Raw genomic sequence first — 12,813 nt, 5'->3', positions numbered from 1 at the left:
GCTAATTTCTCTCCTTCTAGTAATTTAAAGCAAATGCTGCTGTTTGCCACAGGCATCTTCCCAACTCTGGAGAGTGACTGAGAAGAAGGTTAGGCAACGGTCAGTCCTGGCACCTGTCCACACGCTGACAGCCCCTGGGGCTGAGAATACTTCTGTTGGTGTGGTGTCAGACCCCTCCAGGGCTGGGAAGACCCTGAGGTCTCAGGATGCCCTGGGATGCCATGAAGGCAGAGCAGGGCCTGGGAATCAAGAAAGGGAAACTATTGAGAACAAGGCAGCAGCTGTGGAAGTGGGCAGAGAATTGGAGGGGAGAGGATGGCAACCACCAGGAGAAAGAACCCTTTGGGATGGAGCCCCCAGGAGCCTGGCTGGCTCCCCAACTCCAGCTGAGCTACAGCCTGGGAGAAAGCACAGCCAGAAGGCACAGCTGTAGGTGCAGCCACCTCCTCCTGTCCCTGTCTCTCCTCTCTTTGATGACATGATCGTGCTCATAAGAAAGGGAACTTCTCCACTCCCAATAGGGGAGAGAGGCAGCAGAAGTGTCTGGTTTTACTAGTAAAAGGTCTTCTCCTCATGTAAAAGAACAGCCAGTAGCATAGTGTGTGCAACTCAGTTAAGCCATTGGGCAAACAATACACAGCATCTGGATCGAGAATCTGATTCTCAACAACTGGCTTTGTGTATTTAACTGATGCAGCTGTCCTCCTGGGGAGTGGTTAACGTACCCAAACCCAGTGGGGCAACCTCACAAAGTGATAATTAGCGTTTGTATGTAGTTTTTTATTACAAAATACCTTTGTTGCTGTTGTTATTTAATTTGCATTCTTTCGATGTGTTAACAATTCCAAATAAGGGCAGGAGCCATCGTCTCAATAAAGCAGTGGCCACCAGGTTGGCAAGACAGCTGGCTAGTGGGCATGGGCCAGAACCCAAACCCCCGGAGAGGCGATGGCAAGCGGCTGGGGCCAGAGAGGCCCCGTGGCTCTCATCCTCCCTGGGAGAGGAGCTGGACTTGGAGGGCTGCCTTTTTTTTTTTTTTTTTAAGTGAAAGGCAATCGAGTGTCAGATTCTTTTTTCAACCCGCAGGGAAATTTTTCTATCTTCTTACTCGAATGAAAACAAAACACAAGCACAAATGGGGAGATGGTATGGAGGGAAGGGAATGTCCTCAAGACCATTCCTTCTTGTTTTCAAAACCTTTTTGGGCTCCCAAGATAATCTCCGAGAACTTCATGGCAAAGGTCTCCGAATTGGGGGTGGGGAGGGGGGTGCCCGGTGGTCTGCAGGGACGGTCCAGGGAGTCCCTATGTGCTGGCTGCCGGTTTCAAGTATATTCATTTCTGGATCCTTAACCATGATGCCCTGTCTGGCATTGTTTGGGATCTCCCCTCCCACCTGCCCTTTCTCAGTAGCTCTTCTCCTACGAGACAGAGAAAAGCAGGCTCCTCCCTGCTCCTGAATATTAGTACGGCGCCCTGCTCCAGGGTGTCAAAGCCCCCGGGTCTCGCCTAGAACTGGGATCTACTAATAATAATTATAATAACAACTCAACAGAAGAAATTATTTTAACACTTAGAGCCTTCTGGTCAAAGGAAAAAAATTTTAAATCTTTATATATATATATATATATAAATCTTTAAATATATATTTATATTTCATATAGTTCAGAGCTGAATGCTGATCAATGAAAGACTTTTAGGCAAAAAATATATTACCTGTGCGGAGGAGGGAAGTAGAGAAGAAAATGAGAGGAAATTCCTCACCATTAGAGAGTTTTCATGCATTTTTTAGATGGATGATGGTGGAAAGAAATTTGCTATGGCAATTAGATTCCACTTGATACCTTTAAAAATGTGATGTAACTGTTCCGTTTCAAAATATCAATCTTAGCCACTATTTAAACATAGGATGGACTATTTCAGATGTCCACTTAAAATGTTTAAAGGCATTTAATCTGAGGGCACGTGGATTTTCAAAATTCTTTGCAGAGGGCTGTGAGAAAGGTTTGAAGGCCACTGCTCCCAGAATCTAGACACCTGGTCCTAGAAAGCTGGACGGTGTGGGACAGACTGAGTCCATTCTGATGTCTGCTGCGGTCGCGGTCCTACTAAAGTCTTCCCGGGCCTGGTTCCAGATCATGGCCACCAGGCTCCATGGAGTTTCCCCAGGTGCTGGGTTGGAGGGGACCAGGGGCCATGACCCATCCTCATCAATTTGAGGGAGCATCACTTCACACACTTGGCCTCCCTAAGCAGCCCGCCTCACTCGGTTCCACTCGGTGGGAGTCTGTTCAACTCAAGCACCTTCACTCACAAGGATGATGACCAGGCTGGAGTCCCAGGGTGGGATGACTGCAGATCCAGCGTGTGGCAGGGCTGGATTACCCCAGTGACCTGGATGGGAGAAGGGGGCAGCCACCCGCTCACCTGTAGACGGTGTTCTCGCGGTGCAGGTCTTCCAGGCCGCACAGGATCTCCGCCGCATAGAACAAGGCTCGCTCCTCCTCGAAGCCGGGGTTCCCCATGTTGTAGATGTGGAACTTCAGGTCGCCCCCATTCATGATGGTCAGAACCAAGCACAGCGCGTCCTTGGTCTCGTAGGCATAGGCCAGGTTGACCTGTGAGCAGAGACAGCACCACTGTGAGGTTCTGCGGCTGACCCCCACTTCCGCGGTTCCTCCTCAGGGTCCTCGAAGCTGCGAGGAGGGCTGGGGTGGAGAGCTGCAGCAGCTTCATGCCACCCCCCTGCACCCAGACAGCCCCACGGCGCCCCTGCCCACTGCCCCTCTTGGCTGATGAAGGACTCACCCCTTCCAGTTCCGTGGTTCCAGGGGAGGAGGCAAGGGGGGAGGGGCAGGCCGGTAGCCTGCCCTCTCAGGGATCTGGACAGGATGTGCATTTATACCACAAAAGCGTGTGTGTGCATCAGGTGGTTACAACTGTGTGTTGCCTTGTTGACTGGTCAAGAAAAGTGGGGCCTGGATGCCCTTGGGGCTGGGGGCTCATTACTACAGGGACGGTGGGGCTTCGTGAAATGGAACACAGCTTGGCAAAGACTGTCTCCTCTTGCAGGCAAGACACGCCTGGTCAAAGGGACCATCAACAGAGAGGATCTAGTCCCTGCTAGTGGAGACCAGCTTCCTGAGGTGCCGTGGGCGGAGGCCGTGGGTTGGCAGGAGGGGGCAGGGCAGGGTCTCAGGCAAATTACACTGGGTGGTACTCGTCCTTCTCCACTTAGGGAGCTGGTACAAATGAAATATGGCCACCATGGACCAGACTGGGGAGAGGCTGGGCCATAAAACTTGGATGCAAATGTCAGGAACGACAGGAGTTATTTCTGCGGAAAGGAGACAGAACGGCAGCCAAGGGTGAGAGAGCTCTGGGGACTATGCCCCGGTGCCAACCACGGCTGCCGCCCCTCCCCTCCTCCCACACCTGCCCAGGTGACCGCTGAGGAAGGGCTCCAGGAGGGGCACTGTGGGAACTCCCTGCCAGGGGCACTGGGTGGGGCACAGCCGAGGAAGGTCTAGGCCCTTGAAGAAGTGCCACCGGGGTTTGTCACACACACGGCACTCTTCCCTGAGTAGGTCCCACCATCAGTAACCCTGACAAGAGCCAGCACTGCCCCTTCCTTTAGTGACGAGAGCTCCACGGGCAGTATCAAGGCAGTGACAGGCGGTCTCTATTCAAGGGGGCTGGCAGCACAGAGGAAGGTTCTGGACTCAGAGGCCTGGGGCCAAAATGATGGCTGGTGTTAGCCTTGTCCACCGCCTCCCACACAGCACCACTGCACTGCCCACCCTTTCACCCCCGATGGGGCTGGCAGCTGGGGGCAGCCTGGGATAAGACCCAGAGACACACACTTCTGTCCCCTCTGAGTGTCACCTTATAAAACCCCCTCCTCTCCGGAGAATGACGAAAGCACTAGGCTGACGGCATCTCTGTTCTCACAGCTGGTGGAAGTTTAATTGGAGCGACCTTCCTGGAGAGCCATCTGGGAACAGCTACCAAATGGAAAGGCACACACCCTCTGACGCAGCAATTCCTCCACCAGCATACACCCTACAGATGCACAAAGAACTGTGCCAAAGGGATGGTCAAGGATGGACATGGCAGCCTTGTCTGCAGTGGCTTAAGAACCAGAAACAATCTATCCGTGGGGATCAGTTGCACAGGTTATGATTTATCTCTTCCCTGTATTTCAGGGGAATGGAGCACAGCGTAAAAGAGAGGCACAGCTATAGGTCTGGATATAGAAAAAGATCTACAATTTAAGGGGAAAAACATTGCAACATAAGATTTGTAGTAAGATCCCATTGGCTAAAATTAATAAAGCCTGCACATGAATCAAACAAGTTGGAATGGTTATGCAAAGAGGGAGGCTTTTATTTTTATTTTGTACCTGTCTGTGCTGGTTGAATTTTTACCTGTGCATGTTATTTTTTATAATAACCAGTGGCAGAGACATTTAGAGTGGACCAAATATCCACATTTCCCAGCCTCCCTGCAGCTGGCTTGTCCCTTGCAGTGACTAGTTCTGGCCAGTGGACCGAGGGCAGAAGTGAGGAGCGTCATTGCAGCCAAGGCCGTGAAATCCCTGTGCACACCCCCCAGCACTCACTCTCCAGACTCCTGATGGGGTCGCTCTAAGGCGGAGGGGGCGGCCCCAGCTGACTGGACTCCATGTGAGTGACAGAACAGCCTTGGTTGTTTCCAGCTACTGGGAGCTGGGGAATAATTTGTTACTGCGGCAGATCCTAGCCTAGACGGAGTAACAAATGGACACAAACAAGAGGGCTCTCTAGGACACTGACACCAAGGTCTCACCGTGACGAAACCAGCCCACAGAGGGCTGTGGGAACAAAGCTGCAGGGTGGGCCCAGGGTGGGTTTGTTTGTCCAGCAAAGAGTTAGCAGAAGCCTTGGTCTCACAGACAGAGGGGAGCCAGGCTGGCTCCAGTGACAGGACAAAGTCAGCCACAAGTGACCATGAGGTGCCTTGTGATGGAGGGAGCATCTGGCTGTCTTTCTGCAGCCTCCTCCTCTCACTGTGTTCCACTCCCTGGAGGATGAGGACCTGCCACACTGGAGGACCACCCCCTTCCCAAGGGATGAAGTCCCAGTCACCAGAAGGGTGGCCTGTCCTGGGCCCTGGACACTCACCACAAACCGACTGTTGACCTTCTCAAGGATCTGCTTCTCGTTGAGTGCCATGGACTCGCCTTTCCTCTTTTTGATCCTCTTCTTCTCCAAGCGCTTGCAGGCGTACATTTTACCTGTGGCCCGAACCTGGCAGGCGCAGACCTGAAGTGTGAGAGAGAAGCCATGCACGTGAAGGAAAGCTTGCCCGACGCTCCTGCAAGGCCAGGATGCTGGCTCTCGGGGGTTGGGAACAGACGGGGCCAGAGCCTGGCCTCGTAGGTGCCCCCAGCCACAGGACCCGATGATGCCTGGCCTTAGACCCACGCTGCCCCAGACCCTGCCCTCAAGATCTGGCTTCAGTGCCACTTGGCCCTCCCTTCTCCTCCCTTAGATGAATCCCAGCCCTTGAAGGTGCAGAATCAGCCATTTACACCGATGTTTAGATGTTTGGCTGAGGCCTAAAGTACCGTCCCTCTCCCAGAGGCAACTAGATTTCCTCTGTCCCAAACTTCCAACCAGATGCAGCCACTGACAACTGGGGACTTTCAAGCATCAGTTGCTGAAAGGAGAGGCTTGTTTTACAGGGCAGTGATGGGAGAACTCTAATTTTATAATTCAGAGGAATGGGAACCAGGGCATTTGGGTCTGGTCTTAGTTCAGCCCCGCATCGGCTGTGTGACCCTGGCTGGGTCACCTAACCATTCTGAACCTCAGCTTTCCTCATCTCTAAAATGGGAATAACAAGGCTTGCCTCACATATTGGGAAGATCAGATAAAGGATAACAGTGTGTATTAACAGCATCATCTGGCCAAGTCACTTAGGCCCCTCATGCCCTCCCTTCTCCCTCCAAACACAACCGAGATGCCCAGTTCTCCTCTCCAGACTCGAACCCTGCCCGAGGCTGCCTCCAAGAGCACCCCTATCTTACCTGCCCTGCCCCAGACAGCGAGGGCCGCTCCACACCCTCTGTTCCCACCTTAGACACATCTGACCTTCCCAAAGGCTCTGTGCCTCACCCTCCCTCTCCACCAGGGGGTGCACGACTGAGCCCTTCACTGGGGATCCCTGCTTAGAACACCTTAGGCGAATCCAGAAGGGACAGAAAAGGTGACCAGAGGACAGGAACTTTCCATTGAAAAAGTGGATGTTCACTCACCTCCCCAAAGCCCCCTTTTCCTAGCACTCGGTACTGCCTGAAAGTGTTTTTGGTTACCGGTTGCCTGGAAAAAAGCAAGAATCCAACATTGGTCTCATGATGTTAATAAGCAGAATCCATAAGAAAGCAGAATCCATAAGACAACGGCAGCATTGAAAGCAGCCAGTGCAATGCACAATTCCATGCCCTCCAATCCAGGCCCTGGAGAGCCCTAGGAATCATGGCTGCAGACTGGACCCTCAAGGACTTGCTCTGGGGTCGGCGTTCAAATCCCGGCCCTCCAGCCCTCAGTGCCCTGCAGCTGGGAGCAGTCCTTGCTCACTCGGAGGGATGAGCAGATGATTTGAAAAATGTGCGCCGAAGCTGCCTCACCACCCTTTCTGTGTGGTTCCCCTCTCTCCCAAATGCAAATCGTGTGGCTAAAGTCAGAAGAAAGCTGTGTCCCTGCAGGGAGAGGGGAGGGGGCCAGGAGCCATGGAGGTCCGGTGTCCCACGGAGGCCATGGAGGAGACTGAAGCCCTCCCCACACCTGCACAGCTCAGCTTGCACCTCCTGTCCCCACCTCCTGTCCCCAGGAGCCCGGGGCTATTCCTTTCTGCAGACACACTCCTACAGTGCCGGCAGAGCCCCAAGAAGACAGGCCTCCTCAAGGGTCAAAGGCTACTGTCTCCAAGTCGAGCCTCAGCGATCTTTCACCATCAGTTCCCAGCCTTTCTACCACTGAGGGCCCCTTGGTTATATTTCCCCCATAGCCCCAGGACACTAGAAGACCCTGTTGGCCCAAAGCAGCATCTATGAAGTAATCATCGATTTGTGTCTCTCAACTCCCCATTTTAGTTAGCCAAAGCCATTTAGGGTGTCTAATCAGACGGAATCTCTGATCATGAGGCAAGGATGGGGCTTCTTGGAGTAAATAAGCGAACAGTCATTGAGTTGCAGTGAAGGACTCCGTGTCGCAGAAAGCGTGTGCCTTATCATCGCTGGCCTGTGTGATTAAGAATGATTGGCTTTTTTCCTCCTTTTTTCAGCTTTACTGAGGTGTAATTGACACACAGTGTACATTTGATGTTTTGATATATGTATATACTGCAAAATGATCACCAATCAAGCTAATTAACATTCTATCACCTCACATAGTCACCCCTCCCTCCCTCCCTCCTTTCCTTTCTTGCTTTCTCTCTGATGAGAACACTGAGGATCTGCCCTCTGAGCAAATCTCAAGTATATAATACACAACTGTTAACTATCGTCACCACGCTGTTCGTGAGATCCCCAGAACTTATTCATCTTGCATAACTGAAACCTCGTACCCTTGACCAGCATCTCCCATTTCCCATTCCCTCCCCACCCCTGGCAACCACCATTCTACCCTCTGCTTCTGTGAGTCTGCCTATTTTAGATTCCACATACAAGTGAGGTCATGCAGCATTTGTCTTTCTGTGTCTGGCTTATTTCACTTTGCATCATGTCCTCCAGGTTCATCCATGTTGCACAAATGGCAGGATTTCCTTCTTTTTTAAGGCTGAATAATATTCCATTGTATATATGTACCACATTTTCACTCTCATGTTCATTGCAGCATAATTCAAAATAGCCAAGATATGGAAACCTAAGTGTCTCTCAATCAGTTAATGGATAAAGAACGATCAGCTTTTATCTTGTTAAAATTGGCTCTTGGATCTCCAGGACTATTTCTGAGCATCCCCCAACCATACCCTAAGAGTCTCAACCAGGGCAGAGATTGAAGTGAGACTGAATTGGCCCAAAGAACTGAGTCAGCTTGAAAAAGACCAGCGAGCCTCTGGTCACCTGGGAGCTTTTCAAGGAATATCCGTGGAAACTCTTCTTGCTGCGGGGTCCTGAAGAGGATTTGGGTTTCACTGGAAGTCACGTCTTTGGCACCACACTGATCTCTTAGGACAGCCCCGAGAACCCCAGGGCACTCCCTGGCACGCCTGTCTGGATCCCATGCTGTGTCTCGCTCTCTCTTTCCTGGTGTTTCTTTAGGAAGCGGGGCCCAGTCCCCATGGGTGGCCCAGAGCTGCCCCTCTGCAGGACTCTTATCGCCACGTCTCTTTCTTCTGCACACGAGTGGCCCGGGCCGTAGAGAAATCTGCCATGCGCCGGCACCCGCCGTGCGGCCCTGGGAAGCGTTTCCTGCAGCTGCCCTCGAAACCACATGAAGGCGTCGGGCCTAACAGTTTACGATACATGGAGAACAAACAGTCGCTCGACATTACCGCAGAACTCCTCTGCTAGGGGAAATGAGTGTAATACAATTTCCAAGGAATTTCTTGGTTAACCTTGGGAGGGAAAAAATCCCTTTAATATTTCAACAGTACAGCAGTAACAGGCCATGATCTTGTTAGCAAAAAAAAAGGTGGGGGAAGGAGGGGCACTGTCAGTCATTTACGGCATTTCTAGGCCAGGGTCCTGCCCTACTGGCTTCAGCAACTTAATGACCTCAAAAGGGCATAACTTCTACGCAGTTACACATGGATTTAAAAAGTCCACTTCTCTATTTCATGTATTTGGTACAGACAAGTAAAACGAAAGCCAGTGGCCACAGCTAAAGGGTTCTATTGAAACAGGAGTGCCGGGTGGACTTAGGGTGAAGGACTTGAGGGAGGGACCTGGGGTTCAGGTTGCAGCCTTGCCAGGCCCTTGCCGTGTGACTCAGGGCTAACCCATCAACCTCTCTGAGCCTTGCATCATCAGTAAAATGGAGATATTGAAAGGTATTTGCACGCAAAGACTCTTTGGAAGCTTCTGTGTGAGAGTCAGATGTCATTATCAGAACTCTAGGAATAAAGGACCCGACCCCCCAGGGGTCTCTATGGTAACACTCCCCACTGCTCAAAGTACCTTGCACATGGACTAATGGAATCCTCAAACCAGCCTCAGGAAGTGAGACTGTTACAGTCCCCACTGGGCAGATGAGAGGCTTAGGCTTCGAGAGGAGAAATGAGCTGCTCAAGGTCATGGAGGGTAAGTGGCAGGGCTGGAACTGGAGTCCAAGGAGCCTGCTGCAGAGCCCACGTTCAACGCCCTGACCCCACCCTGCCACCCAGCGGAGGTGGCACAGATCGGGGTCATGTGTTACACAGCCCAGGGCTCCAGGACGGGGGTGAGGCCTGATGAATACATCCCCTGTCTGTCCTGGGATCATGAGAACCAGGACCGACCCTTGACCTGGTCAGCTGCTCCCTCCAGTATCAGACATCTGAGGATGACAACCATGATGACGCTGATGATCTCGGTGACAACCACACAACTGACTTCCTGGGGCCCAATGGCTGAGCTCTGCTGAGCACTGGCCTTGTCTAGGCACGAGCTATGCTTATCTCTTCTCGTCCTCACCCCAAGCCCACAAAGGCAGGCACTATCATTATCCCCATGTCACAGATGAGGAAACGGAGGTGTGGAGAGGTGAGCCACCCTACCCAGGGCCCTCTGGAGGAGGCGGCAGGGCCAGACTCAGAAGCAGGCCGTGGCACCAGGGCGTGAGCAGGACGTTTGGGCTAAGCCATACATGCATGTGCGAGATCGCCAGCGGCGGTCAGTGCGCCAACTGAGAAGGCCGTCCACTGCTGCCATCCCTGCCAGTCAGGGTGGAGAGAGGTGTCCCCCCAGTGGTTGCAGAGCAGGGGGTTTTCCTCTGCGCCTCCTGAAGTGGGCGGGGGAGGCAGTGAATGAGGCTTTCAGGGGGTGCCTGCCCTGCAGCTTCCTCAGCATCTGCAGGGGACTCGGCCTGCGAGGGTGTTGATACACGTGCAGGAGCAGCATGGCTCCTTGCTCTCCACCCACAGGGTGCCCAGATGGCCGTGAGTGCCAGGCCTCCAGGGCAGGTGGACCCTGCACTGTGGAAGGGGACGCCCCCGCCTCGTCTACCAGCTTAGCCCAGCATGGATTTAATGCGGGAATTGCCCTGTCATGCAAATCCTGGAACGTCGTGCTGGGCGGAGCACTGCTCTGGGTGGAGCACTGCTCTGGGGGTCCTGGGCCAGGGTCTCCCCTTGGCTGCACTGCAGGCTTGCTGCGGGATGAAGCAAGCCACGTCCTCTCTGTGGCTCTCCTTCCTCATCAGTCACATGGAGGCCACATCTACTCGGCCCAGTCCCCACCGTGCATGTGAGAGCACTTTGCAGCAAACAAGGCAGCAAATAGAGTACGAAAAGACACTCAGTCTCACCCATTAGTAGAGATGAAAAGATAGACAAGAAACCCCGCTGCTCATGTGCCAGACAGGAAAACACGAGAAAGGTGTTGATGAAGCTGAGGGGAAGTGGGCACTGGGGCACTGGCAGGACTGGAGACTGGGGAGCTGTTTGCAAGGGCAAGTTAGCAGTTCCTCAAAGTTTAAAATTGGGGCTTTTTGACCCCAAGATTCCTCTGCTAGGAATTTCTATGGAGGTACTTGCAAAAGTCCGTAAAGATAAATGTACAAAGCTCTTCATTACTTAGGGAAGGATGCACACAAAATTGAGAGCAACCTCCATGTCCGTCAATAGGGGACTGGGTTAAATAAGGCAGATGCAACTCATTCAAAGAATATGGCAGCTCTCTATTTGCTGGCAGAGTAAGAATTCCCAAACAGTGAACCAAAAAAGTAAGAACAAGATGCTGTGCATATGTGTACATGAGTGGGTGATTGTGTGTGTGTACCCTTTAATAAGCAGAGAGCATTTCTAGAAGAACACACAAGAACTTAACAGGAGGAGGATGGTTAATTTTATTTGAACTGTGGCCTCATGGAGGTAACTGCTTTTTATATGACTTCTCAGGTAAAAAACCTGTACACGCCACCCCCCCCACACACACATTGGCACACACTCATGCGTGGGCTGTGCCAGGGGAGTGCTCACCTTTCCAACCACTTCCACTGGAGAAAGCGATCAAAATACATGCTGTCCAGATATTCGTGGAAGGGCTCTCCCCGCAGGTAGTCATGGACAGACCTAGCTCAGAGGGAACAAACAGGAACATTTTACAATCTCGATCTCGAAGCAGATGGGCAGAGACATATCCAGCGGGTTAACGCCTAGCCTCATTCATTTCCAGACTTTGGAAATGTAAACACACAGGGCAGACGAAACATGAGGGGCCAGAGGCCCCGTCATTCCACAAAGCCTGTTGGAGATTGACCGTCTGATCCCACCAGTCAATATTTATCGAGTACCTGCCACGGGCATTGCTCTGGGCTCCGGGGTACAGCAGGGAGCAGGCAGTCGGCCTTGTGACGCGGACACAAATAATGAACATTAAATAAATGACCCCAGGGACATGTTTCACGAGTGAGGGTTAAGTGAGGTCCCTGGAGGGCGTCAAGGAGATCTCTCTGAAGAAGGGACAGGAGTTGAGATGAGAACAGTCAGACTCAACCACATGCAGGGGAGGGGCTGGGACTCAGAGATGATAGGTGGCAGGGAGCAGAGTGGGGATGAGACCCCTGAGGGCCCAGGCACTGGACTTGGTCTGGAACCAGTGAAGTCCCTGGGAGACTTTCATCCCTGCAGCAGAGTTTACTGGTCACTCGCTGTGGTCACCCTCAAGGGCTCTGCACCTGGCTGCAGGCAGGGGTGGGCTTCTTCCCTTTGACAAGTGGCACTGCTGACCCATCTAGCCCAGGCACTTGGGGCCTGGGGGAGGGAGGGGACATGCAGAGTGCGGGCATGTTGGAGGCTGTGCCCTGCCAAACCTGGAAACAGGGGCTGGAGTGGGGGGTCATGATGGCCACTCCTTGAGGATCAGGGTGACAGTCCAGGGACCTCACCCGCTGTCAGATCTGACCCTCAGCCAGCTCCAGGTTTGTTTCTGCTCAAAGAGGTCTCTCCCTGGCACCTAACACAGGGCTGGGCCCCAAGCTGGCCCCGCCCCAAATGTCCATTCTTATCATCGCGCTCCCAGTGCACGGGGTAGGGGTGGGGGTGGGGCTGGAGGGCTGGTTGCCTTGTCTTCTCAGCCTGGCAGTAAGCTCCATGAAAGCCGGGACTGGGTTCCTGCTCACTATGGTATCCCCCAGCACCTAGCATAGTGCTAAGCATACAGCAGGCACCCAATTAATGCCTGTGGTGCAAAGGCTGAACAAGGGCACACAAAGAGCTCCCAGACTCATCCAGCTGTGCGGGGTGATCTGGCGCTCCGGATGGCTCTTGGCGTGCATGTATGTGTGCGTGCATGTATGTGCGCGTGCATGTGTTGGCTTACAGGGAGCGGTACGTGTGTGGGCACATGGACGTGTGTATGTTACGCCTTCATAGCATGTGTGTGCACAGGATGGACGGGGGCTTAATTGGTGCACAGCTGGCACCACATCCACCGATTGTCTCATGTTCCATCAGGGTCACTGTACGGCCTGCAGACAAGGTGACGGGGTGAGGCCGAGACGGCAGCCTGAGCCCCCCTCCTGTAGCAGCACTACTCGGCTCTGGTTGGGGGCAGCACTGGGGACTGGGGGGCCTGGGAAGAATTTCCCAACCACCCAGAGTGGGTTGCATTTTTGCACATTCCTCTGTC

General features: G+C 52.9%; 1 protein-coding gene across 3 annotated transcripts in view; it reads right to left on the bottom strand.

The window, feature by feature from the left end:
- Nucleotides 1-12,813, bottom strand: part of GRK5 (G protein-coupled receptor kinase 5) — a 225,300-nt gene that overhangs the window by 17,202 nt on the left and 195,285 nt on the right. For 2 of the 3 annotated variants that reach the window (XM_004428127.3, XM_087432694.1), the window contains exons 6-9: nt 11,163-11,255; nt 6,298-6,361; nt 5,162-5,302; nt 2,427-2,617 (exon numbers count right to left, since the gene is read on the bottom strand). In XM_004428127.3, the coding sequence (XP_004428184.1) occupies nt 2,427-2,617; nt 5,162-5,302; nt 6,298-6,361; nt 11,163-11,255 (489 nt within the window). Of the gene's footprint in view, nt 1-2,426; nt 2,618-5,161; nt 5,303-6,297; nt 6,362-11,162; nt 11,260-12,813 lie in introns of all 3 variants that reach the window. The other variant, XM_087432696.1, reaches the window with a different exon arrangement.

This window comes from Ceratotherium simum, chromosome 6 (genome assembly GCF_057802395.1).
Source record: "Ceratotherium simum simum isolate JZ-2026a chromosome 6, ASM5780239v1, whole genome shotgun sequence".
Classification (NCBI taxonomy): domain Eukaryota; kingdom Metazoa; phylum Chordata; class Mammalia; order Perissodactyla; family Rhinocerotidae; genus Ceratotherium; species Ceratotherium simum.
This window is presented reverse-complemented; position numbering and strand designations above follow the sequence as displayed.